The sequence below is a fragment of the Myotis daubentonii genome, chromosome 16 (genome assembly GCF_963259705.1).
Source record: "Myotis daubentonii chromosome 16, mMyoDau2.1, whole genome shotgun sequence".
Classification (NCBI taxonomy): domain Eukaryota; kingdom Metazoa; phylum Chordata; class Mammalia; order Chiroptera; family Vespertilionidae; genus Myotis; species Myotis daubentonii.
In genome coordinates this window covers 14,887,454-14,911,467 of record NC_081855.1, presented here as the reverse complement: position 1 = coordinate 14,911,467, position 24,014 = coordinate 14,887,454, and the positions used below count along the sequence as shown (strand labels likewise).

At 53.5% G+C, this 24,014-nt stretch overlaps 1 protein-coding gene across 2 annotated transcripts; it reads right to left on the bottom strand.

Moving 5' to 3' along the window:
- Positions 1-1,320: 1,320 nt before the first annotated feature.
- On the bottom strand, positions 1,321-23,501 carry LOC132218004 (myosin-3). 2 transcript variants are annotated; one of them, XM_059668609.1, is made up of 40 exons: positions 23,004-23,501; positions 22,255-22,466; positions 20,548-20,691; positions 19,936-20,092; positions 19,193-19,220; positions 18,718-18,826; positions 18,024-18,116; positions 17,228-17,291; positions 17,052-17,150; positions 16,084-16,187; positions 15,864-16,002; positions 15,326-15,444; positions 15,095-15,244; positions 14,197-14,367; positions 13,797-14,103; positions 13,610-13,680; positions 12,919-13,006; positions 12,721-12,838; positions 11,971-12,094; positions 11,747-11,883; positions 11,399-11,654; positions 10,966-11,208; positions 10,704-10,880; positions 10,436-10,581; positions 10,239-10,329; positions 9,454-9,843; positions 9,234-9,360; positions 8,062-8,180; positions 7,705-7,901; positions 6,920-7,103; positions 6,107-6,272; positions 5,483-5,607; positions 4,239-4,547; positions 3,939-4,142; positions 3,737-3,862; positions 2,691-2,861; positions 2,507-2,611; positions 2,264-2,359; positions 2,019-2,156; positions 1,321-1,462 (listed from the first exon to the last, which is right to left on the bottom strand). In XM_059668609.1, exons 2-40 carry the CDS (start codon positions 22,456-22,458, stop codon positions 1,436-1,438), a joined length of 5,823 nt encoding a protein of 1,940 aa, XP_059524592.1. In that variant the 5' UTR covers positions 22,459-22,466; positions 23,004-23,501; the 3' UTR covers positions 1,321-1,435. The 2 variants fall into 2 exon arrangements, with proteins under 2 accessions (XP_059524592.1, XP_059524591.1); XM_059668608.1 differs by having other exon boundaries at positions 22,255-23,501.
- Between the last annotated feature and the right edge of the window lie 513 nt (positions 23,502-24,014).

The window sequence follows — 24,014 nt, the reverse complement described above, 5'->3', positions numbered from 1 at the left end:
GGTTGTGTCTTGGATCCCCTACATTTCCTATAAGTTGGTGATGACATCTAACTTGGGTCTGACCAAAGTTAGATTGTGGGGCAAGAATTCTCCTCAGGCCGTGGCATGCACTCCTATCATGAGGCATATAATGTCTGGTTGTCTATATTTTGGTGATACTAGTAGTCATCATTCACTTGGGATTTGTGAGTCACATAAAAATGACGATATCCTAGTTCTTCCATTCCTCCTTCACCAATTGGAAAGCTCTGTAAGGAGAAACCCCGCTTGCTTTCTCCATCCTGCCCTTTCCACAGAGGGCAGCGCCAGGAAGTCCTGGGAGGCCCTGAGGACTCCAGCCCATGGCACGGCCTCAGGCCTGGGCCAGACTCGCTCTCACTGCTGCGATTCCCTTTCAGGGACAGCACCCCCAGGAGGACACCCCAGCTTTAGTCACAGTGTTGCCCTGGAGTATTGAAAGCAAGCCAAGCACAAAGTGGTCTTTGAGACAGAATTATCTGAAGTCACTGATAGGCAGGTCTGACCTCATTATGGCCTCCTCTCTATAAATGACACATCCAGCAGGTGCTGAACTCGCTGCTGGGTGCCGAGGAGACCCCCTGGGCCTTTCATTCTCCTGGAGTCAGACTGGTCATCTCCAGTCTTCTAGAACCAGATAAAGAAGGGAACTTCACAACTATTTCCAGTAAGTTTAATTATGACAGTAAACAAATGATTCCAAGTTAGAAGACGCTGTTTCAAGTAGCAGGTCAGCCAGAGAGTTATTCTGACTTCCTACTTATTTTGTCTTTTAAGAAAAAGACAGGTTTACCCTGGGTAAGGGCTAAGATTTTCTGTTGTGCGGCTTTGAACTAGTGTAGACCCAGCCATGGACCTAGTGGCAGGTTCCTCGTGTGTGGTCTTCATTTGTGCATGTCTGAGAGTTAGCACAGTGCTTGTGTGGAGTCTGACCAACAGATTTCCCGGAGGTTCCCTGATAGAATTGGGCGGGGGGGGGGGGGGGGGGCCGGGGTGGAATCCCTTGCCTTTAACCCTATTCAACTTGGGCTTCCCGCACGCCATATTGAGAGATGCCTCTTGACAAACTCGTCCTCCTCTCCTCCTCCCACTGCCAAAGCTGGGGTTACCCTAGTAGCACTTTTTCTTTCCGAGCTAATCTCAAATTTGAACAAGAGCAATCTCTGCCTGTCTCCACAAACACGCACCAGTTGATCGAGCCATCTGCTTACTGAGATTTCAACATTAAGCACTAAAATCACCAAACAATGAACCACTTCCCCACCACTAAGAGAAAACAATGAAAGAGCCCCCGACTGAAAACAAAGCAAAGTTTATTGCAGGTGAAAAGCAGTCCCATGGAAATTAAGTAAAAAGGCCAGGTACCATGAAAATATACATTTTGCATATCTTCTGCCCTGTTCCAGAAGCGGGTCGCTCACTCCTCACTCTCATGGACCACCATCTGCAAAGACAGCGGGCAGCCTGAGTTAGGGCATGTGGCCCACACGTTGCCTCCTGCGCCCTCTCCTGGCCAGCGGCAGGCAGTTGCTTGCTTGTATATTTCAGTGGGACGTGGGGTGTTTGTTGCATCTCAGGAGAATGCACAATGGCACACATGGAGGAACTCACCCAGAGATGAGAAACTGGCCCTGAGAGAACTAGCCCCACACACCGGGCTTCCTCCTCCAGGTGTCCACATGGGACGCGACTGAGGACGGTGCCAGCAGAGGGCACTGAAAGGTCTCAGTGGGAACCTCTCCTTCCTTCCCAGAATGGCGTGTCTTTCAGTGCGACTCAGACCAGGGTTCTAGCGGGGCTGTTCTCAGCTCTGCGACCTTAGGCAAACCCCTTCCCTTCCTGAACCCAGGGTCCACAGCTCAACGCTGAGGGCTCCCTAAGGCCCCTTCCAGTTCAAAAATGTCTACATCACAGCGGATCCTTCCCAGGTCACCAGGGGCTGGGAGTCCAGCACGCATCTGCTGCCCTCCCTCCGTCTCGCGGCAGGGGGAGCCACCTACCCTGCCGGGGGTGAAGTCTCGGGTCTTAGCGCGAAGCTTATTGACTTGAGACTCTGCAATATCGGCCCGCTCTTCAGCCTCCTCGAGCTCATGCTGAGCTTTTCGGAATTTGGTGAGATGCGCGTTGGCTTGTTCATCCTGAAACCAAAGTGCCCCGGCAGGTAAGGTCAGCGTGCACCCCGCCCCCCCCCCCCCCCCAGCGCTCCCTGCTGTTCTGAGCCCCGCACGCCACGCGGCTGACTTACAGCCTCCTCCGCCTGCCTCTTGTAGGTCTTGACTTTCACTTGCAGCTTGTCCACCAGATCCTGCAGTCGCAGCACATTCTTCCTGTCCTCTTCACTCTAGAAACGGGAACAGGGGATGGAGAGCGGCGTGAGGTCCGGCCAGGTTCCTGGGGCTGAAGCGTGCCCTCCTGTATCTCCAAGACAGAACCGAGGTGTCGGTTGCACTTTACGGAGCAGAAAGGCCCCGGTGTCCTTCCCACTCACCTGGTAAGTTAGCTCCTTGACCCGCCGCTCATATTTCCGCAGGCCCTTCACGGACTCGGTGTTCTTCTTCTGCTCCCCTTCAAGCTCCAGCTCCAGCTCTCGGATCTGGGGACACGGTTGGGGGGTTAGTCTGGGGCTGGAGCCCCAACGGGCGGAGCTGGGAAGCTGTTTGCGCGGCGAGTACCCGCGTCTCCAGCTTCTGGATCTGCTTCTTCCCGCCCTTCAGGGCCAGCTGCTCAGCCTCATCCAGACGGTGCTGCAGGTCCTTCACCGTCTGCTCCAGGTTCTTCTTCATCCGCTCCAGGTGGGCGCTGGTGTCCTGCTCCTTCTTCAGCTCCTCGGCCATCATGGCCGCCTGCAAAGCCAATCACAGCCACTAAGATGCAGGCAGGGGTCAGGCGCCGAGAAGCTGCCCGAACCTGGGTGGCCAGAGGACCAGAGCCACGCTAACGGAAAGGGCCGTGGGTAAGGTGATGAGCCGCCCTTCATAGGGAATATGAAATGGGCTACACCAGGCACAGAGGAACCTCGGGGACTGGCTGGGAAATGCTGTCTTCGTTTCTTACACTGGCCTCCTGGGAACTTTGCCCACCCAAGGAAAGTCTTTTGTTATCTCGTGATCACCAATATATTTTCTCAAAGGGATCTGAAACGTGGAGAAGGTTGCTTTGCTCCCTGGCATCACAGGTATGGGGGTAGGGAGCTTAAGGGAAGGCCGCTAGGGAATCAGGGTGTGCCTGAACCCACAGGAGAGCAAAATAGTTGCAAGGTAATGTCCTCCTCGGGCAGCAGGTGGCGCTGTGGGCGCTGTGACCTCAGAGTTTAAAACATCTGAGCCCAGAAAGCGGTGCTGCTGGGAGCCACGCCGGCCTCATATGAAGTGAAATGTGGTGGATACTGACAGCTGTCGGTCTCACTTTTATATGTGGAATAAGTCATATGTGGAGGGAGAGAAGAGCATGGCCCCCTTGGGCATAAGAGACAGAATGTAATCCTTCCCGGTCTTTTTGTTTTTTTCTGTGCTCCGTATTTCTCATATCCACCTTTTAAATGTGCAGGAGAGGACAGCTGAGTTTGAGGGAGGTGGGCAGTGGTTTCAGAGCAGAATGCACCCCACGTGTGTCCTGGGGGAGCCCCACCTGTCTCAGGGGAACTGTCTCGGGGTTGGGAGAGGGCAGGGGCTTTGATGACACGGTCAGGGCTGCCACAGGGGCGCAGGGGAAAGCTCACATCTGTGATGGCCTTCTTTGCTTTCTCTTCCGCATTCCTTGCGTCCCTGCTGGCATCTTCAACCTCGCTCTGGAGCTGCATGAGGTCTGTCTCCAGCTTCTTTTTGGTGTGGATAAGGCTGGTGTTCTGGGGTGAGAGGAGCAAGGTTACCCAGGTGTCCCGGGCTGAGTCGCCCCCTGCCTCCCCGCCTCCCTGCGCGCACCTGGGCATGCAGCAGCTGCACCCTCTCGTTGGAGTCCAGGAGCTCTTGTTCGGCCAGCTTCCGCGCCCTCTCCGTCTGCTCCAGCGACGCCCGCAGCTCCTCCACCTCGGCCTGCAGCAGGTTGGCTCTGCGCTCCACGATCGCCAGCTGCTCCTTCAGGTCCTCCTGGCCCCGGAGGGCGTCATCCAGGTGCAGCTGGGTGTCCTGGCCAGAGAAAAGGGAAGGTCTCGTGGAAGGTCAGCGTTAGGGCCTCTGAGTGTTTGAGGCAGTAGAGGTTTCCCACCCGGAGCGCTCTCGAACCTTCAGCTGTCCCTGGACACCCCGGAGGTGCTTGAGGGTCTCGGCAGCCTGGCGGTTGGCGTGGCTCAGCTGGATCTCAATTTCGTTCAGGTCCCCCTCCATCTTCTTCTTGATCCGAATGGCCTCGTTCCTGCTGCGCACTTCGGCGTCCAGCGCGCTCTGCATCGTCTCCACCGCTCTCTGGGAGTTTCTCTTCAGCTGCTCAATCTCTTCATCTTTCTCGGCGATCTTTCTGTCAATTTCCGATTTCACCTGGGTCAATTCCAGCTGGACTCGGAGGATCTTGGCCTCTTCGTGCTCAAGGGCAGCCTTTAAAGAACAAAACACGGGAATAGTGCCGGGGATGGTGCCACGCCTGCCACACTGCCCTTCTGGGTGATAAAGCTTCAATGGAATGTTCATAACCCTAACTCTGCAATTCAAAATCCCTCATTTATCTTCAGTGCAGAAATGAAATGTTTCCTTACTATTTGTTTAGGTTATATCATCAGGAAATGATAACATTGAATGATATTTCTTTTTTTAATATATTTTTATTGATTTCAGAGAGGAAGGGAGAGAAACATCAATGATGATAATCATTGATTGGCTGCCTCCTGCACGCCCCCTACTGGGGATCAAGCACACAACCCGGCATATGCCCTTGACCTGAATCGAACCTGGGGCCTTTCAGTCCACAGGGCGATGCTCTAGCCATTGAGCCAAACCGGCTAGGGCAATGATCATATTTCTTAGGAGCGTAAAACACCTTGTGTATATTTTTTAAAATATATTTTTATTGATTTCAGAGAGGAAGGGAAAGGAAGAGAGAGAGAAAAACACCAATGATGAGAGAGACTAATTGATTTGCTGCCTCCTGCACGCCCCCCACTGGGGATCGAGCCTACAACCCAGGCATGTGTCCTGACCTGGACTCGAACCTGGGACCCCTTGGTCCATGGGACAGTGCTCAATCCACTGGGCTACCACAGCCGGGAAACCTTGTGCATATTTTAAACTCATCTAAGATTTTGTAAAATCTCATTTCAGACCTATTTTAAGTGTAATGATTTTCCCAATACATTTAAAACAATTCACAGCATTATCCCATTCAACCTCGCAGTTATGCTGTTTGATAGGACAGGTGCAGATTTCAGACTGTGGGTTCTACAGAGGCAAAAACAAAGATGGTGGGACCAGCTAGCCTGCCAGGGTGGCACCCACCATGGCCTCATGGCGCCTGCACCACCCCAGCGTCCGCTCACCTCCGCTTCCTCCAGAGCCAGCTGGATGTCTGCCTTCTCCAGCTCGATCTGCTTTCTCGATTTCTCCAGTTCATGGATGGTTTTGCCATTCTCAGCAATTTGTTCTGTGAGGTCCGCTATCTCCTCTGCAAAGAAGTGAGTTGTGATGCATTTGAACCCCTCTGCACGGGTTCCCGGGCAGGTGGCATCAACTAAATCCTTTTCACTAGTTTATTACAATTCTAAGGACGCTGTTTCCTACAGATAAGATGCTCTAGAGCAGCAGTTCTCAACCTGTGGGTCGCTACCCCTTTGGGGGTTGAACGACCCTTTCACAGGGGTCGCTTAAGACCATCGGAAAACACATATATAATTACGTATTGTTTTTGTGATTAATCACTATTCTTTAATTATGTTCAATTTGTAACAGTGAAATTAGGGGTCACCACAACATGAGGAGCTGTATTAAAGGGTCACAGCATTAGGAAGGTTGAGAACCACTGTTCTAGAGAGAAAGACCCCAAAATAGCCCCTCCCAAGAACGCTCTTCCAGCCTGCGGCACAGAAACGGGAGCCGGCGTCACCCTCTCCCGCACACACTCGGCAGCTGGGAGAGGGAGGTTTCAGGAGGTTTAAACTGCTTACGCTCCAAGTTCTTGTTTTCTCGTTTCACAGTTTCAAGCTGATCTAAGGCTTCTTCGTAGGCGTTTTTCAGTTTGAAGAGTTCGGTGCTCAGGGTGCGGGATTCCTTCAGGGCCGCCTCCAGCTCCGCCTGGCTCTCCTGGGACTTCGTTTTCCATTCAGCCAGCACCTGGGACAGGCAAGGAGGTGGCCCGCTGACTAGCTCCGCCCCCAGCTTCTAACTACATGCCACCCTGAGGGAAAGCTCAGAGTTGGGGTGTCTCTTGCCCAGCTCCTTGATCTTCACTGGTGGACTAGCTAAGATTTTTGTTCTGTGGATTTATTCAAGATCCATAACTGATCAGTAATGATTGTCTCCAAAAAGCAAATGGATCCTCTGAGAAGGAATTAGCTGAGCATAATTACCCTTTTCCTAACATGGAAATGGGCCTGCACTTTTCAAGATTTCATTAAAACTTTGGTTCAACTCAACCTTTCTGCCATCTCACCAGGGGGCTCCCAGACAGCTTCTCCTAGTGCCCAGGTTCTGTTCCTGCACGTCAGCTACCCAGATAGGCCAGCGGGGGGTGGGAGTGGAGGGCGGATGTTTGTAGAAACGAGTTTGCCTCCACTGCCAATGTTTAAAAGGAACTCCAGCCTCATCCCACTCCCATTTCATTTTACAGAGGAGGAAACCAGAGCTCAGTGAAGTTCGGGGACTGGCCCAACCTCACAGGGCCGTGTGCAGCAGGGCAGGAGGGGACCCAGTCTCCTCCTCACACAACCACAGGTGTTCCCCGCATCATAGTGTTCGGCAGCACAGGGCTGACCCCGCACCTTGTCAAAGTTCCTCTGCTTCTTGTCCAGAGCTGCGGCCATGGAGTTGGCTCTTTCCACGTCCACCATCAGATCCTCGACCTCCCCTTGCAGCCTCTGCTTGGTCTTCTCCAAGGAAGCACACTTCGCATTCACTGCCTCAACCTGTTCCTCGGAATCTTGAAGGCGCTGAGCGAGCTTTTTCCTTGGAGGATGGGAAAGAGAAGCAGATGCCATTTCAGTTTCCAGCCTCTTGGACATCACTGTTCATCATGTTGGAATCTCTAACCTTGTGATTCAAACGTGCATTTGCTCTCCTAAGCTCAGGAGAGCCTCCTGGCTGCTGGAAATCAGTGACCCACAGCCTGCCTTGCCTCTAGCCAAGATCCAAGTGGCCTGTCTTAGGAAATGCGCAAAGGCGGGTCCCTCCAATGGCACAGCACCGCACGCAAAGGCGTGAGATGGGGGGACATCTAGTCACAAAACAAGTTCATTCCCTAGCAGTTCTGAAGTCAGTGCCCTCTATCACACGATCATTTAAGGCAGTGGTTCTCAACCTTCCTAATGCCGCGACCCTTTAATACAGTTCCTCATGTTGTGGTGACCCCCAATGTCATTGTTACAAATTGAACATAATTAAAGCATAGTGATTAATCACAAAACAATATGTAATTATATATGTGTTTTCCGATGGTCTTAGGCAACCCCTGTAAAAGGGTCGTTCGACCCCCAAAGGGGTCGCGGCCCACAGGTTGAGAACCGCTCATTTAAGGGTTCAAGCTCTAAAGGTAAATAGAGTTGCGCACTTGGCCTCCTCCAGCTCCTCCGTGCGCTGGATGGCGTCCGTCTCGTACTTGGTCCTCCACTGGGCAACCTCGCTGTTGGCCTTGGACAGCGCCCTCTGCAGCTCGGCCTTGGCTTCCTGCTCCTCCTCATACTGTTCCCGCAGCAGGTCGCAGTCGTGGCGGGAGGACTGCAGGGCGTGGGCCAGGGCGTTCTTGGCCTGAAAATGGTTAAGAAAGAGAGGAGCCCCTGAGGGATTGATATTTTAATGCCGTGTGCATGTCACAATCCAAGTCTGTTCCTCCTCTCGGCACCTACTGAACAAAGTTGCCCGGTGGTACTTGAAAACTAGCTCAGAGAAGCACTCGCTCAGATAGTACCTTGTTCTCTTCCTCCAGCTGCCTCTTGAGCTCCTCTGTTTGCTGGGTGAAAGCTTGCTTGCTCCTAGAGAGCTGGGATACTATACTTTCCTTTTCTTCCAGTTGGCGACTCAGCTCCCCTGTGTCCAGAAAGAAAGGTTTCATGAGTGCACCCATTAATTCATTCACTTAGCAAGTTCCTATAGTGTGTAAGGCGCTGTAAGAAGATCTGGGGAGAGAGTAAGTGATAAGGTGTGGTCCTTTCTTGGAGGTGAAGGGGTGAGTTCGTGAGAAGGAAAATGAAAGCCCGACCTGGTAAGTATTGTTGTAAATGACTAGAAATGTGAAGTGACTCTGTCAACATAACTCATGGGGACGAGTGTAAATTTAGACATGACCAGGAACACGGAAACACTCCCTCCAGACCTCCCAGTGGCTGGTGTTTCCAGCTGTTTGTTGATTTGTCATTAAGGGAAATAGTGCTTTTCCAAGGACTCGCTATCTCTAACGATTGGAAGGTAGTCTCCTGGATGAATATGCTAAGTTCAGGTTTGCATGTATAGGGAGGTAAGAGAAGAAAGGAGGGGGTGAGAGGCTTTAGGACTCTAGAACCCGAAGGTTATTTTGCAATGGCAACTAAGCTTCCTGTCTTCACTGCCTTGTTGTGGCTGCTGGTGAGGGATTGGTCCACCTGTGATGGTGGGCTGCAGGACCAGGGCTGGGGAAGCCACATTCCCAGGGAAAGCCCCCAATAATGTCCCCTAATATTCAGTGCACACCAAGAGCCCGTGCAAAGTGGCCGTGTTCCTTTCTTTATTGTCTTGATCGCAGACAATCTGAAAACACGTGCAGCAAGAAGTAGGAAGGCCCTGGTTTCTAGCCCGAGTTCTGCCTCTCAGCCTCTTTCAGCTCAGGTTCTATTCCTTCTGAAAGAGTTTCAACCACATGACAGTTTGAGTCCCTTCTCTTTCTGGCCTACCTCTCTCTCTTGTTTTTACTGAACTCTCACTCTGTGTTCTCCTCCTTCAGAATATTTTGAACAGCTCTCTTTCTGGGTTATTCTAATAGTTTCTTTCCTGAAAAAGTACTTTTGTAGAAATTCTCCCCCAAACAAAGTCGACTCTTTTGTTTTGCCCAGCTGCCCCTGTTAGGGCTCCCTGAGGGGGTGCCCCTCCCCGTCTCCCATCACTCACCAGCCTCTGTCTGAAGACGAGACTTCTGTGCCGTCAGCTCACTCATGCTCCTCTGAGCCTCCTCGTTCTTACCCCTGGCCTCACTTAGCTGATCCTCCAGCGTTCGGCATATTTTTTCCAGATTTGCCTAAAGGATTGAGAAAGAGGAGAAAACTAAATCAGTCTTGAGATCTGAATGACCCAAGAGGTCTCTTGCATCCAAAGCACTGTGCCCAGGTACCTTGGATTTCGACACACTCTCCACGTTGCTGGCGAGGTCGTCGATCTCCAATTTGAACTCGCTCTTCTCCTTCTCCAGCTTCTGCTTGACCCTCTGTAGGTTGTCTATCTGCTCGGCGAGCTCGGCCACACTGTCCGCGTGCTTCTTCCTCAGAGCGGCCGCCGTGGCTTCGTGCTGCAGGGTGGCCTCCTCCAGGTCCCTGCGCAGCTTCAGGAACTCGGCCTCCCGCTTCTTGTTCAGCTCGATCTGGGTGGAGGTGACGCCTCCCGCCTCCTCCAGCCGCTCACTCAGCTCCTCCAGTTCCCGGGCGTAGTCGCAGCGCTGCTTCTCTGCCTTTGCACGAGTCGCCCTCTCTGCCTCAATCTCTTCTTCCAGCTCCTCGATGCGAGCCTGTGAGCCAGTCAGCCCCTGAGCCACTCACTGGGCATGCCAAGAGCAGGCTAGTTCCCATCCCCATTAACAAACCAATTCTGGAACCGCTACCAGAGAGAAAGGAAGATTGCTAATGTTCTTTAATGTGACCTTTTCCTGCTGGTGCTTACCCCGCAGTGGTCAACCCAGGATATTGTCCATCCAATGAACTGTTGACTCAAATACTTCAATTATGGATTTTACTTAAGATTATATAAAACATTATTCACACGCTCTGGCACCTAGCAGAAAGGAAACCGCTGAGGCAGGCAGGCCCATGGCGTGACCACTGGCTCAAAATGGCTCGTAGCGCAGAACACCCAGTGCTCTGTGAGTGGCCCGCGTGTAAAAGAGAGATCCCAAACACCTCCTACCTGGAGCTCTTTGATTTTCTTCTGAAACTGGAGGCCCAGGGTCTGCTCATCTTCCACTTTGCTCTGCAGTTGACTATATTCAAAATCCTTCCTGTGGAGGGAAATGGAGAATGTATGAGGACAAAATACCGGTTAACTTGCAGAATGTACATCACTCAGTAAGTTGCCAAACTGAAACCAGTGGTTTGAGCGCATACTTCTTGAGCCTTTCATCCAGCTGTTGCTTGTCATTCTCCAGATCCGATATGGACTCGTGGGCAAGCTTCAAGTCTCCCTCCAGCTTCCTTTTGTTCCGTTCCAGGTCTACCCGGAGCTTCTTTTCTTGCTCTAGGGAGTTTTCCAGCTGCAAAAGGCATCATTTCCTTTTTGAGAACAAATGCTTTCACGCCAGAGGGCTGGGGAGGGGGGAGGGCAGCTCTTTCAACCCTGAAGTTCTAGGCCTGCCAACTAGCAGCGTTTGCTCACATCATCGACTTGCTGTTCCAGTTTGCCCTTGGTTTTACTCAGAGAATTGACTTTGTCCTCTTCAGCTTGGAGGTCATCCAGGGCCTGCTGGTGGGCCTCCTGGAGGGCCTTCTTCTCCCTGGTTAACTTTGCGATGGTTTCATCCAACCCAGCCAGCTCCTCAGTCAGGTTTTTAACCTAAGAAGAAGCCACAAGCAACTGTAAGAAGAGCTACAGCTTGGTTTGCAATGACAACATCATACGGGAAAGACCCACAGAGTACCTTGTTCTCTGTGGCATGCTTCTCCTTTTCAACCTTGGCCAGTGTCAGCTCAAGGTCATCGATGTCTTTCTTCAGTTCTGAACATTCGTCCTCCAGTTTCCTCTTCTTGGCCGTCAGCTCAGCATTGATCTCTTCCTCATCCTCGGCTCTCTCGGTCACCTCCTTGATTTTAGCCTCCAGCTGGAATTTGGCTTTGATCAGTTGATCACACCTTTCCTCGGCATCCAGCAAGTTTTCACTTTCCTTTAAGAAAAGAATCATGATGTGCTTTAATGAGATAAGGCATGTGACATTCCAGTATTTTGTTATATGTGAAGCTCTTTATGAAGCACCTGAACCGCAAAGCAAAACTTCCACCAAAATTCTAGTTTTCTTAAATAATCGATTCTAGAAGAAAAGTGAAAAAAAAAAAAAAAGATTTCTGAACACATACAGCCTGTACTTGGAGCAGCAGGTCATTCTTCTCTTGGACGAGAGTCACCAGCTTCTCCTCCAGCTCCTTCCTCTTCGCCTCCGACCTGGCCAGCTCCTCCTTGGTCTTCTGGAACTCCTCCTTCATGGTGGCCATCTCCTTCTCGGTCTCTGCACTCTTGAGGAGGGGCTTGATCTTGAAGAAGAGCTTCATCCAGGGCCAGTGCTTGACGTTCATGAAGGCGCGGACGTTGTACTGGATGCAGAAGATGGACTCCCTAAAAACAAAATATTGGTTATTTCTCAGAGAGACACCCCCCCAAAAAAACATCCTCAGAAGACCTCATGTCTGAATACAGACCCCACTCACCTTCTCTGCACCATCTTCTGGAATTCCACGCGCATGAGAAACCCTCTGCACACAGCCTGTGTCCGAGTGATCAGTTTGGCCAGGCGGTCATCGCGCATTTCTTCCAGGGTTCCCAGCAAGCCGGCTTTGAAGAACACCTTAGAGGGGAGAAGGACGGCGTGGGTCCGTGTCTGCGGAGGTCGACAAGGGACTCACGGCCAGCAGCTATCAGGACGGAGGCTCACCTTGGTGTGTCCGAATTTGTACTGAGTGTGGTCAATGTCGATGGAGGCCAGCAGCTTCTCACAAGCTTTCTTGCTGTCGATGAACTGTCCCTCTGGGATCGCACTGGCATTCAGCACGCGGTATCTGCCATTGTAGACACAGAAGCAATCAGAGACTATTAGCAAAATCATTAACCTTGGAAACCATCCAGTTCAGTCTCTCTTCCTGTGAAGAAAGCCAAGGTCCAGAAAGAGAAAGAAAGCCGCCGTAATCACATGCTGGGTCACGGCCTAGAGCAGTGATGGCGAACCTTTTGAGCTGGGCGTGTCAGCATTTTGAAAAACCCTCACTTAACTTGGGTGCCGTGTCACATATAGAAATGTTTTGATATTTGCAACCGTAGTAAAACAAAGGCTTATATTTTTGATATTTATGTCAATATTTAAATGCCATTTAACAAAGAAAAATCAACCAAAAAAATGAGTTCGCGTGTCACCTCGGACACGCGTGTCATAGGTTCGCCATCACTGGCCTAGAGGCCGGGCCTCCCGGTCCCCAGTCCAGGTGCTTTCTGCCATGTGCTCATCAGATAAGCTCCTGAGAAAACGTGGAGGAAGGGTGTACACTGTGGCCACGTGGAAGGTTATTCATTTTACACGGCAGGTCCCTAACTGTTCTGTTGAAGTGTTTTTTTCCATCAGTATTTCTCTCTCTCAATTTCCAGTATGTGCACATCTTATCAAGAATCGTGCAGAATATTTATGACACACCTTTGTTTAAAATCCCCGTAGAGAATGCGGTTGGGGAAGCCCTTCCGGCAGATGCGGATGCCCTCCAGAACCCCGTTACAGCGCAGCTGGTGCAGGACCAGGCTGTGCTCCATGGCCCCTGAGGAAGGAAGCAAGGACGTCAGCTCCGCACAGCATTTCCAGAGACCGGCCGTGCCCAGAGAGCCACCGCTGTCTCACCTGGGGTTTTGGTTTCGTTGGGAATTATACAGCGCACAAAGTGAGGGTGCGTAGTTCTTAAATTGGACATTAGCTTGTTCAGGTTTTCCTGAAAGAGAAAGATTAAATTTGACAGCTTACTGTAGGCTTTTACAAACACAGAGAAATATTGTAATGAAAAGTAAGATGCATATTTTAAACTTATCATGGATTCTAAAGAATGATGGAGCTATTTAACTCTTGCTTTTAATAGTCCTATGGTTAGAGGAGTGGGCAAAACACACACACACACACACACACACACACACACAAAACCCACAACCTTATATAATAATAGTCTTTTGTTTCACAGCGGACCAGAGACTAAGGAAGTAGAAAATGCCCTCTGAAATCAATGCAAGAGACGTACGCAGCCCCCTGGGTGAGTGAGGTGCTCCTGCCCGTGTTCTTCAGGCAAGTGAGAAAGTTTATGTGGAGGACCCGCTCCCAGGCCGGCCAGCCCAGCTAGTTACACAACCAAAGGATCCCTAAGTCCCAGTCCTCCCTCTGTCAGACCGCCCTTACACATCACCACACCAGCACCTCACCAAGTGACAGCGACCAGATTAAGACCACACTGCTGTTCTCGAATAAACCGGTTTAGAATCTCTGCATTGCTCATGTTGCAATGACTCAAACCAGCTACAAGCAAATCAACGCGTGTTTTCCTTACCCTGAAAAGGGCAGAGACAGTTTGGAAGGAAGAGCCCTTCTTCTTGGCAACTTTCTTCTTTCCGCTGTCAACTGGAAGAAATGACGTTGGCGCGCGCTTGTTAGCAGGCCACTAGGGATTTGGGGGTCCTGTGGGCTGAACTGGAAGGAGGAGGCATGACTACAGGGCGCACTGGGGAGTCGGTTACCGTCCGTGGTAGCAAAGGTGGCATAGAGGTGAGCCAGGAGCCTGTTGGAGGACTTCTGGTACAGCCCGACCACGGTCTCGTTCAGGGGGTCCTTGTTCTTCTCCAGCCAGCCCGAGACGCTGTAGTCCACGGTGCCCGCGTAGTGCACCAGCGAGAAGTGGGCCTCGGCCTTGCCTTTGACGACCTTGGGCTTCTGGAAGTTGCTGGACTTGCCCAGGTGCTGGTCATGCAGCTTGTTCTTGAAGGAGGTGTCTGTGGCCTTGGGGAACATGCACTCCTCCTCCAGGATGGAGAAGATGCCCATGGGCTAGATTAGGGCGAAATGCACGTGGGTAAACAAGAGCTGCGGTGGTGAACAGCGGAGGGTGCGAGGAGAGGCCGGAGTGGACAGACAGGATACCTTCTCGATGAGCTCGATGCAGGCAGCCAGGTCCATCCCGAAGTCGATGAACGTCCACTCGATGCCTTCCTTCTTGTACTCCTCCTGCTCCAGCACGAACATGTGGTGGTTGAAAAACTGTTGCAGTTTCTCGTTGGTGAAGTTGATGCACAGCTGCTCCAGGCTGTTGTACTAACACCAAAATGCAATGTTCGTGTGAAAAGTTAGACCTCTTTCTAAGGCAAAGACCCATCCACCTCCCCCCTCGTTGCGCGGCTCCAGCCAGCTCATTTCGCTTTCAGAGATGGTCACAGTCTCCATGGCCGAGCTCAGGCCATGCCTCCTCTTTGGAGTCTCCTCTGCACCTCCGTCTAGCAGGTGTGTCTCCCTCTCCTGAGCTCCCAGGGCCGGGGCCTCGCCTGTGCACCCACCACAGTCTTACTTTGGAGTTACTCTCCAGTGCGCCTGATACACTTCTCATCTTCCTCTACAGATTGCAAGCTCATCTTTTATTTACCTGCATGTCTTCTATCTGGTAGACACCAATATACACTTGATGAATGGCTCTATGCTCGGAGGATATTTATGTAAAATATTGCATGATTGGCTTATTATCAAATTATTTGCTTGGCTCTCCCTAAGTCAGTAATTGCATTTGAGATATTTTTTTTATTCATTGGGCTATGCCTTTAAAATTGTACTTGACACAAATATTCCCCTCTCTTAAAGTAATACAACCCCCTCTTAAAATCATACAAACCCTCCTCACATTCTCTTCTGCTTGATTCACACTCCGTCAGTTTTCCTACAAGATGTGATGCTGTGACATGGCGGCCCCCTCAACACCGCCCCTACGGAATCATGAGAGCCAATCCCCTCACACGGGCCACATGAAAGCATGAGCACGAGCCACACAAACCTCGAAGATCTCGAAGCCAGCGATGTCCAAAACCCCAATGAAGTGCTGTCTCGGCAGCTTCGTGTCCAGCTGCTGGTTGATGCGAGTGACCATCCACAGAAACAGCTTTTCGTAAACTGACTTGGAAAGGGCGTTCACAGCGTGGTGGACCTGTGGGCAAGACCAGCATGAGCCTGCCGGCAGCGGCCGTCCTGGACCCGCATCCCTTCCCCACCCCGAAGGGCCGCCTACCTGGTCCACCGTTTGGCCTTTGGTCACGTACTCATTCCCGACTTTCACCCGGGGGAAGCACAGGGCTTTCAGGAGGTCTGAGGAGTTCAGGCCCATCAGGTAGGCTGTCTTGTCAGCCACTGCCAAGAGAAGAAAGACGGTTCAAAGGGAAGCCCTGAAGTTGGCAACGAAGAAGAGACGCTTTGAAAGTCATCGAGATGCTGCAGAGGTGGCTCCGTTTGTCTCGGGGGGTTTTACTTTTCGAACCTCTAAACGGCTACAAGCGGCCACTGGAAGCTAAGTCCCCCCGAGAACATGGCAGGTTGTCTGAAAGCTCCCGATCACTGCTCATCGCAGCTGAAACTGGGCCATTCTAGCCGTTCGGCAAACACGGGTGCTACCAGTGCCTACAGGCATCTGAGCCCTGGAGAGGTTCAAACAGCCTCAGTCGAACACCCACCGACCTTGGCTTATACCAAGCATGTCACACTCGCGGCATGCGGCCCGCCAGCTGGAGTTTGACATGCTTGGCTCGCACCCTGTCTCGGTGACTTTGTACCTTCGGTGCCGTCGGGCTCTGCCTGCTCCTCCCGCTGCTTCTGCTTGAACTTCATGTTCCCGTAGTGCATCACGGCGCCCGTGAGCTTGTAGATCCCGGACTTCTCCTCTGCAGTGAAGCCCAGGATGTCGATGGCACTCTGGCATGGAAAGAAGGGCCCGTCAGCCGGCTGAGCCCAGGGGCCAGGACGAGCACCCGCACCTCCCTCCATTCTACTTACATCCGTGGCCAGCAGCTCCTCCGCATCGTCAATGCTGGCCACCAGGATCTCGCCCTGGCTGATGAACGGGTAGTCGTAAGGGTTGGTCGTAATCAGCAGCAGCTCTGAAATGAGTAGTTAGAGGTCGCATAGATTCGAAGAGAACATCCACCAGTGGGTTTGAGCTCCTACATTCAGGTTTGAAACTTACTGCTGGAGCCCAAATTGGATTTAGAGTTAGAGTTAGAGATCTCTAAACAGCCTCTCGGTGCTCAGGCTCTGCCTGGATATAAAGTGTGCGGGGAAGACAGTGCAGCCGGCCGTGCAGTGTAGAGGAAGAACCCAGGCAGAGTGCAGTATTTAGAAGTCCAATGCGCTATCCATTGTGCCACAGAGCCAAGCCAGAGTGCAGTATTGAAAGTCTTGCTCTGCATGCAAATGGCGCTTAGTGAAGTAGGTTCAGAGCAGGTCAAAGGGAAGCTGGCAGAGTCTGGGGGAGGGGAGCACAGGTTGAAAAGCTGCGGCCTGTTCCCAGGCTGGGACCAGAAGGCTGAGCAAAGACAGTCAAAGGGCGTGGAAGAGCGTGTGCACAGGCCCCTTTAGGTGCAGAACAAAGGGCAGGGACGCCCCACAGGCTGGATTGCTCATTGATTTTTGCACTGGCCTCACAGCATTTGGTGAAAGATGGGTTTCTGTGCTCGAACACAAGGGGGCGCTACATGTCAATTAAATGTTTAGCTGCTCAAAAGGCTTTTATAAACCAGCGCTGAGTTCAGTAGTGGTTTCATCTGTTGCTGCCCATCGGATTTGTTTTGTTTTGTTTTATTTTTTTTCAAATTGGCACGTCACTGTCAATATACCTACATCTCACTTTGAAAACAAACTTTGCTGTCTGCGGAGTCCCCTATGTATTTAGGTGCGGCTCTACCTGGACCAGTGATGTCAGAGCCGAAGTGCCTGAAAGACCACCCCGCTGGGGACTTGCTCACCTATGAGCTCTGGCTTCTTGTTGGAAAGAATCTGGTAGAAGATGTGGTAGCTTCTCTCAGCCTTCAGCTGGAAAGTCACTCTTGATTTCTCCAGCAGATCTGTGAACACAACACAGCACTGTTTTCCAAGCTGCCCCCCACCTCCCTGAGACGTCCGGTCCCGAGCATCTACTTACAAGTTTCAATATCTGCAGAGGCCAGCTTCCCCGTGGTGCCGAAATGGATTCGGATGAACTTGCCCTGTGGGGACAGGGAGCCCAGCGTTTACCATGGCTCCAAGCGTCCCAGCAGCCTCCTGGGCCAGGCGATAGGAGCCTTATTCCCTGTGGCTGGAAATTACTTATGTCCTCCTCTTCCTCTCTCCTCCTCTTTCCAGATAATTCCTTTATTCCTTCCTCCCCATTCCTCTATTCCACGCTCCCTCCAAACCACCCCACACGTGTAGCCAACAAGGTAGGAGACTGGTCTTTTTCTAGATGCAAATCAAACCATGTCACTTCCCTGCCTGTAGAATCCTTCCAGAGCTTCCTGTGTGAAACCCAAACTCCTCCTCAGGGTCTACAGGTGCCTACGTGACAGGTCTCTCTGCCTCTCCCCTCACCTCATGGGCGCCCCCTGCCCAGCTCTCTGCAGCTGCTCCCCCACCAGCAGGCCCCCTCCTATGTCAGAGTCTTGTGTTGTCCTTTGTTCCTCCTCACCCTGCGGAGCTCAGGGTTCACGTCCCCCCCTGCCCCCCCCCCACCTGGAGGCCTCCCCTGCCGACACTGCCTGAAGGAGACCCTGCCCCATTACCCTATCACAGGCCCTGCTTGCTGAACTTTATACGAATGCATCATTATCGGAAATCATCTTGCTGATTTGTTTTGTTCTTTCACTGTCTCTTCCCTCCAACTGTAACCTCTGTGAGGACGGGGACCTTGCTTGTCTCATAAGCCACAGAGAAAACCGCAGCGTATCCGGACTCGGACTCACAAAGCGGGAGGAGTTGTCGTTCCTCACGGTCTTGGCGTTCCCGAAAGCCTCCAGCAGCGGGTTGGCGCTGATGATTTGGTCTTCCAGAGTCCCCTGGGCACGGGTCAGGGGAGGAAGGAGCCGCAGAACGGCGGTAAGCAATGCTCCCCCCCACCCCCCATCGCTCCTGCCTGTCTGTGTGCCTGGCAGTCAGGGCACAGCCAGTCCCACCCTCCCCCTTGCCAATCGGAGGCCGAAGCAAATCAACAGCACGTCTCACTCAGCACACCTTTGCCACGCTGCTCTATGTAGCTACAGTGAGGGACTTGACCTGAAGTTCTTTTAATACTGCATTCTCTGACTCTCCAGTCAGTTAGGTTGTCTGATTCACTTCTAACCGTTGCAATGTTTTCACTTAGAAAGCGAGTACACGCTGCAGTTCTCTTGAGAGGGGGGATGGATTCTGCCATAAAAGAAGGAGCTCCCGCAATGCTCCCAGAGGACATTTCTCAGAGCCGCCCTTTCCAGAACAGTGACAGGGTCTGGTCCTGTGCCATCAGCCCTGCACGGGCCACCTAAGTTGCTGCTGTCCTTCAGGGTTAACTCCTGGCCTGCTGGCCTTTCCTGGGGAAGGGGCTTGCCTCCAGTGCCCTCACCAGGAAGTTAAGACAACGGGTAGCCATGGAAACGCAGCAAGCCTCCCTCCTCTCCTCACCTTCATTTTGGAGTCCTTCTTCTTGGCCAGGTCCCCCGTCGCTGCAATTGTTGCAAAGTACTGGATGACCCTCTTGGTGTTCACAGTCTTCCCTGCCCCGGATTCTCCGCTGTTGGGGGAGAGAGGGAGAGAGAGAGAGAGAGAGAGAGAGAGAGAGAGAGACCAGTCTGTTAGCGTAAACGGTCTCTCCAAGATGCCGCACGGAGGCCTGGACATACTCTGAGCCACGTCAGACACACGTGTACCACACAGAGAGGCAGAGGCCCAGGGAAGCTCACGGCTGAGCTGACCAGGGATGGGCAATCCAGTGCTCTGAGGCCTCCCACGTAGCTTCCCGCCCACCCCAAGTCGATCTTTCACTTGCACTTTGTTCTAAATACTTTCCAGTGGACAGAACAGAGCACGTGGCGCCGTTGCCTTCTGCACCGGGGACAGCAGCCACGGCTTTGACACTGCCCTGCGCCCGGACACTTACGTGATCAGGATGGACTGGTTTTCACGATCTGCCAAAAGCAAAAATAAAACGGAGCTGACGGCAATATAAAAAGAGCTTCCCCCTTTGCCCCACCTCTCAAACAGTCACAGTTCAATGCACAATTCCTCTGCCCTCTCGCAGTTAGTTTAGTCCAGTGGTCGGCAAACTGCGGCTCGAGAGCCACATGCGGCTCTTTGGCTCCTTGAGTGTAGCTCTTCCACACAATACCACGCGCGCGGGCACGCACGTACAGTGCGATTGAAACTTTGTGGCCCATGCGCAGAAGTCAGTATTTTGTGGAAGAGCCACAGTCAAGGAGCCAAAGAGCCGCATGTGGCTCGCGAGCCACAGTTTGCCGACCACTGGTTTAGTCCAATGTGGGAGCTGGAGAATGAGGCTCAGAGGGGTTAAGCCCCTGCTTAAAACCAGCCAGTGGCTTGTCACGGGGCAGTGGCTTCTGACTGTATTGGGTTGAACCGTATGAGATTGTCAATAATGTTTTGGCCCATAGAAATCTTAGTTTCATAGGGTTTATCCAGTACTTGCATTAAATGCACACTTCTCACCAGGGCCTGCAGGGGCTCGGAGAACTGGCCCCTTTCTGCTCTTTAAGCATCTTTACCCGCCTCTCCTTTGTGCTGGAGGTCACAGGCCGAATAGGGCAGGCTCAGGACCACGTGGTGCTCCTCGGGAGCCCTGTCCAGCGCCTGCTCACCACTCCAGGCTTCCTCCCAGAAACCTACCAGTCAGCATGAACTGATAGGCGTTGTCAGAGATGGAGAAGATGTGGGGCGGGGCCTCCTGGCGCTTTTTGCCTCGGTAGCCATCCACCACCTCGGGGTTATACACCGGCAGCCACTTGTAGGGGTTGACGGTGACGCAGAAGAGGCCCGAGTAGGTCTGTGGGAGGGTTAAAAGTATATATGCATGTGTATGTATATAAAACCTCTGCCTTGGTTATTTTTTCACTTTTTTTTTTTTTTTTTTACAATAAATTAGTAAAGGAGGAAACATGTAATTTCTGTTTGTAGGTGAGGCCACTGAGACTCAAGCAGGGGCGTGGCTGGACCGCCCACAGCTGGTGAGTGACAGCTGGGACCCAAAGCCTGTGGTTCCTGCTCCCCGCTGGCTCCTCCTGCTCCGCCCTCCTTCCTCCAGCCCCTCTCCTTCCTGCCCCGTTCATCCTCGCTTTCTCATCTTCCAGCTTCTCTTCCCCCTTTCCTCTTCCCGGTTCCATTTCCCGTCTTTTGTTCAACAGCTTAGTCAAACACGAATCTCTCCAGGTCCCATCACCGCACAGGCCCCCCCCCCGCCCCCCCCCCCCCGCCCGCAGCCCCAGGGCGCCCCGCACGGACGTAGATCATCCAGGAGGTGTAGCGGTCCTTGAGGTTGTACAGCACGGCCGGCTCGTTCAGGTGCGTCAGCATGGCCATGTCCTCGATCCGGTCGAACTTGGGCGGGTTCATGGCGTACACGTCCTCCGGCTTGACCACCAGGGTCTGGAAGGGAAGCGGCGCGGTGCTCACCACGGGTCTCGGCGCGGGTGCCCCCTGCGGACATGTCTCCCGCGAAGAGGCTGGTGAGCCGCGGTCCGGAGCGAGCACCAGGGAAAACGCCCGCTGGCAGCGAGGGAGACACGGTCGGGGGCAGGTGGCGACGGTGCTGCCAGCGGGAGCCTTGGTTCTGCCACGCAGGGCTGGGGTGGGGCCTCTGGGCAGGTGCAGGCACAGCGGGAGCAGCGAGGAACTCCCCTCAGGACCCCAGCAGGACCCGCACTGCTCCGCAGTGGGGGGCTCATCCCTGTTTACTCAGAATGGCGTGTGTACAGGGACGGAGGAGGAACACGGAGGTGGCATTGGGGCAGCAGGCTGGCCCCCAGCATCACCGTACCCAGGGCTCTCTGAGAGCAGCTGTCCAGCCCCTGAGCGGGGTCTAAGCTGGCCCCTTCGCCACCCCCGCCCCCCGCCCCGCTTCACCCCCTCCCGCCTCGCCTCTCACGCCAGGTTAGGGGACCATGAGGCAGAGTTTGGTTCCAGCCCCCAGCTCGTGCCTGCGGTTCCCGGGGAGGAGAAGGCTGGCCCGTGCCCGCAGGCTTCCTGGGCACAGAGCCGCTCCTGCCCCTGCCCTGCCCACCTCCTCTCTCTGAGACCTTTGAACATGATTCGTAGTCTGGTCCTCTCTGGACAAGGCAGTGGACACCTGCCTTTCCTGCAGAGCTTCCCTCGGCCCCAGTGCAGCCAGCCCTCTGGGGATGGTCGGCTTGTCTTAGATGGTCATCCTTCACGCTGGCCCCGTCTTCCCTGCCGTCTTCCCTGCCGTTCTGCGAGCCCAGGCTCAGCTCCATTATCAGCAACACAGAGAGCCCCGCGGGAGGGCAGACCTGCAGCCCTGAGGGGCACTTTCCATGCCTTTCTAGTCAGTCACGCCTGACTTGGGTGTGGACTCCTAGGACAGCTAGGTGCTAGTTCTTCCCCTTTTCTCTCTCGGATTTTATTTTTCCTGTCTTTACCTTTAACTTTCTTGGAACATTCCAGATTCTTCTAGATTCTGGTCTCGATTCCAGAAATTAGTGACATCCAGCATTCCTTTTAACGCTCCCACATGGCCTAGGCCTGCGGGCTGCCTGCTCATGAGACATGGGGAGGCTGCGGTTTCACACTGAGCTGTGGTCGGCTGGGGCCCCTCACCCACTTTCCTTACTTGCTCGGGGAGACAGCTGTTGCTAGAAGAATCAGAGGCAAACCTAAGCTACCAAAGGAGGGTGTTCTAAACGGGCCTGCCTACTCCTGGACTCCCAGGCCCACGCCCTCGAGATGCACAGAGCCGGGCCCTCTGACTCAGAGCCGCGTGGGCGCTAACTGCTCTCATCAGCCGCGTCAGGTCTCCCACCTGCACCGGCATGTGCTGTGCTCTCTCCAAGGAAGCTCACAGTGAGGCTGTGAGAGGCGCGCTGGCGCCAGGGCCACCCGGGGCAGGGCAGGGCCGGGCGGGGCGATGCATGGACCAGGCCTGGAGGAGCAGGTGGAGAGCCAGTGGGCCATGCGGGCCTGGACGGGGCTTACCCGGTTGTCTTCGGTTTCCACCGTGACCTTCCCATCCTGGGTACTCTTAATTTTCCCCTTGGCGTACTCTTCCTTCGAGTCGACCACAAAGCAGTAGGTTTTGGCGTCAAAGGGCTGGTTCTGCGCCTCGATCCTCTCCTTTTCCGACTTGCGGAGGAAGGGAGCGGCCATGCCGAACACTTCCATTTCAGTGTCGCTGCTCATGGCGCCAGCTGCAAGGCAAGCCACCCGTGAGCCGCTGCCTCCCGGCAGGCCCCAGGCCTGCCCGCCTCTGCCCTACGATGGCTCCGGACAGGCTGTGCTCCGTCCCAGGAGCCCCACCTACAGACCTAAGTGCTGGGAAAGTCAGCGGAGCACATGTAACCCTGTCTCCTCGTCATCTGAGGCTCGGCTGGCTGAGGGACCTAGAGGTGAGCCCATCCCTCGGGACCTCACTTCCTTTAAAACCCAGGTGTTGCCCAGGGAAGCTTTAGAATAAACACCATAAAAAACAAAGGCCGTTCTTCGAAGGGATCCTGCTCAGTCGCAAATAGCTGAGGAACTTTGGGACCATTTTGAACGAAGGTGGCCACCTCCTCCCTCAAGGAAAGCGACGGGGCTTCCTCCAGTTGCTGAGAATAGCAGTCGCATCTGACCTCGCATCCTTCGGGAGGCCTCCTAAGTGCTGCCCCTCTGCTCCTCCCCAGCCTCCCTGTTCTGGTCTGAGCTCCCAGGTTCCCGCCAGCCAGGGACGTGGCCAGAATTCTCACCCGAGAGTCACAGACACAGGACAGACAATGAGGCCGCAGCAGCCCGGGAAATCAGACCTGCAAAGAACGCAAGAGGAAAGCTCAGGGCACCTGGCAGCGTCCGGTCCAGCTTCGATTCAGCTCTTGATAAATTAGGTAAATAAGGAGAAAGGACTAATAACTTACCCCAGAGACAAGCTGGAGGAGCAGATGGGACAGGACCCACAAGTAAGCCATTAAGGTAGTAAAAGCCCCCACTACCCCCAACCTGGCTCTTACCAGCCCACTCTGGGCCGTTGTTCAGTCTGCAATGCCTCCCATTAGAAGTGAACAATAAAAACAGCATCTCTGTCTAAAAGCTTGTGGTTCTAGGCCTGGGGCAGGGAGAAACCTCTAAGACCGGCTGACTGACACCCGGACAGTGTGGTTGGTCTTGGGAGGACAGGACATGTGACAGGCACACACATAGGTGGGGAAGGTGAGGGTACAGGAAGGCACCTCATCCATGGTCCCTGCACCACTCAGGCAAAGGGAGGCGGTGATCCCACTGGACAGGCCGAGGTCATGGAGAGTCCAGGGGTCCTGCCCATGATGGGGAGGGGAGGCGGGAGGAGGACCTGTCCTTCCCATCTAACTGTTCCTTAGCAAAGCCAGGCAAGGCCCGGCCCGGAGTGCTCGGCCACACCGAGGCGAGAGCCATGCCGGAGGGGCTGTGACTTACCTCCGCCCACGAGAGCAGCTACGAGGGGCTGCGCTGGCTGCGCTTTTATAGGCCCCACTAACCCCCCTGGCTCATTCCTTCTCTATATTTGGAAAGAGAATGACCACACCACCGGCTGAGAAGCAGCTCCTGCCTCACGTTTTTTTGGCGTTGCTGCCAGGGGAAAGGTATATATAGAAATGAGCAGGATTATAGCCATTCTTTCAACTATAGAAGGTTGGGAGTTTGAGATGCCTTTTGCTGAACTTGGGGCTGGCGACATGACGGACCAGCCTGGCTGGGGAGGCCCTGCCGGACCACCGCGCAGGCAG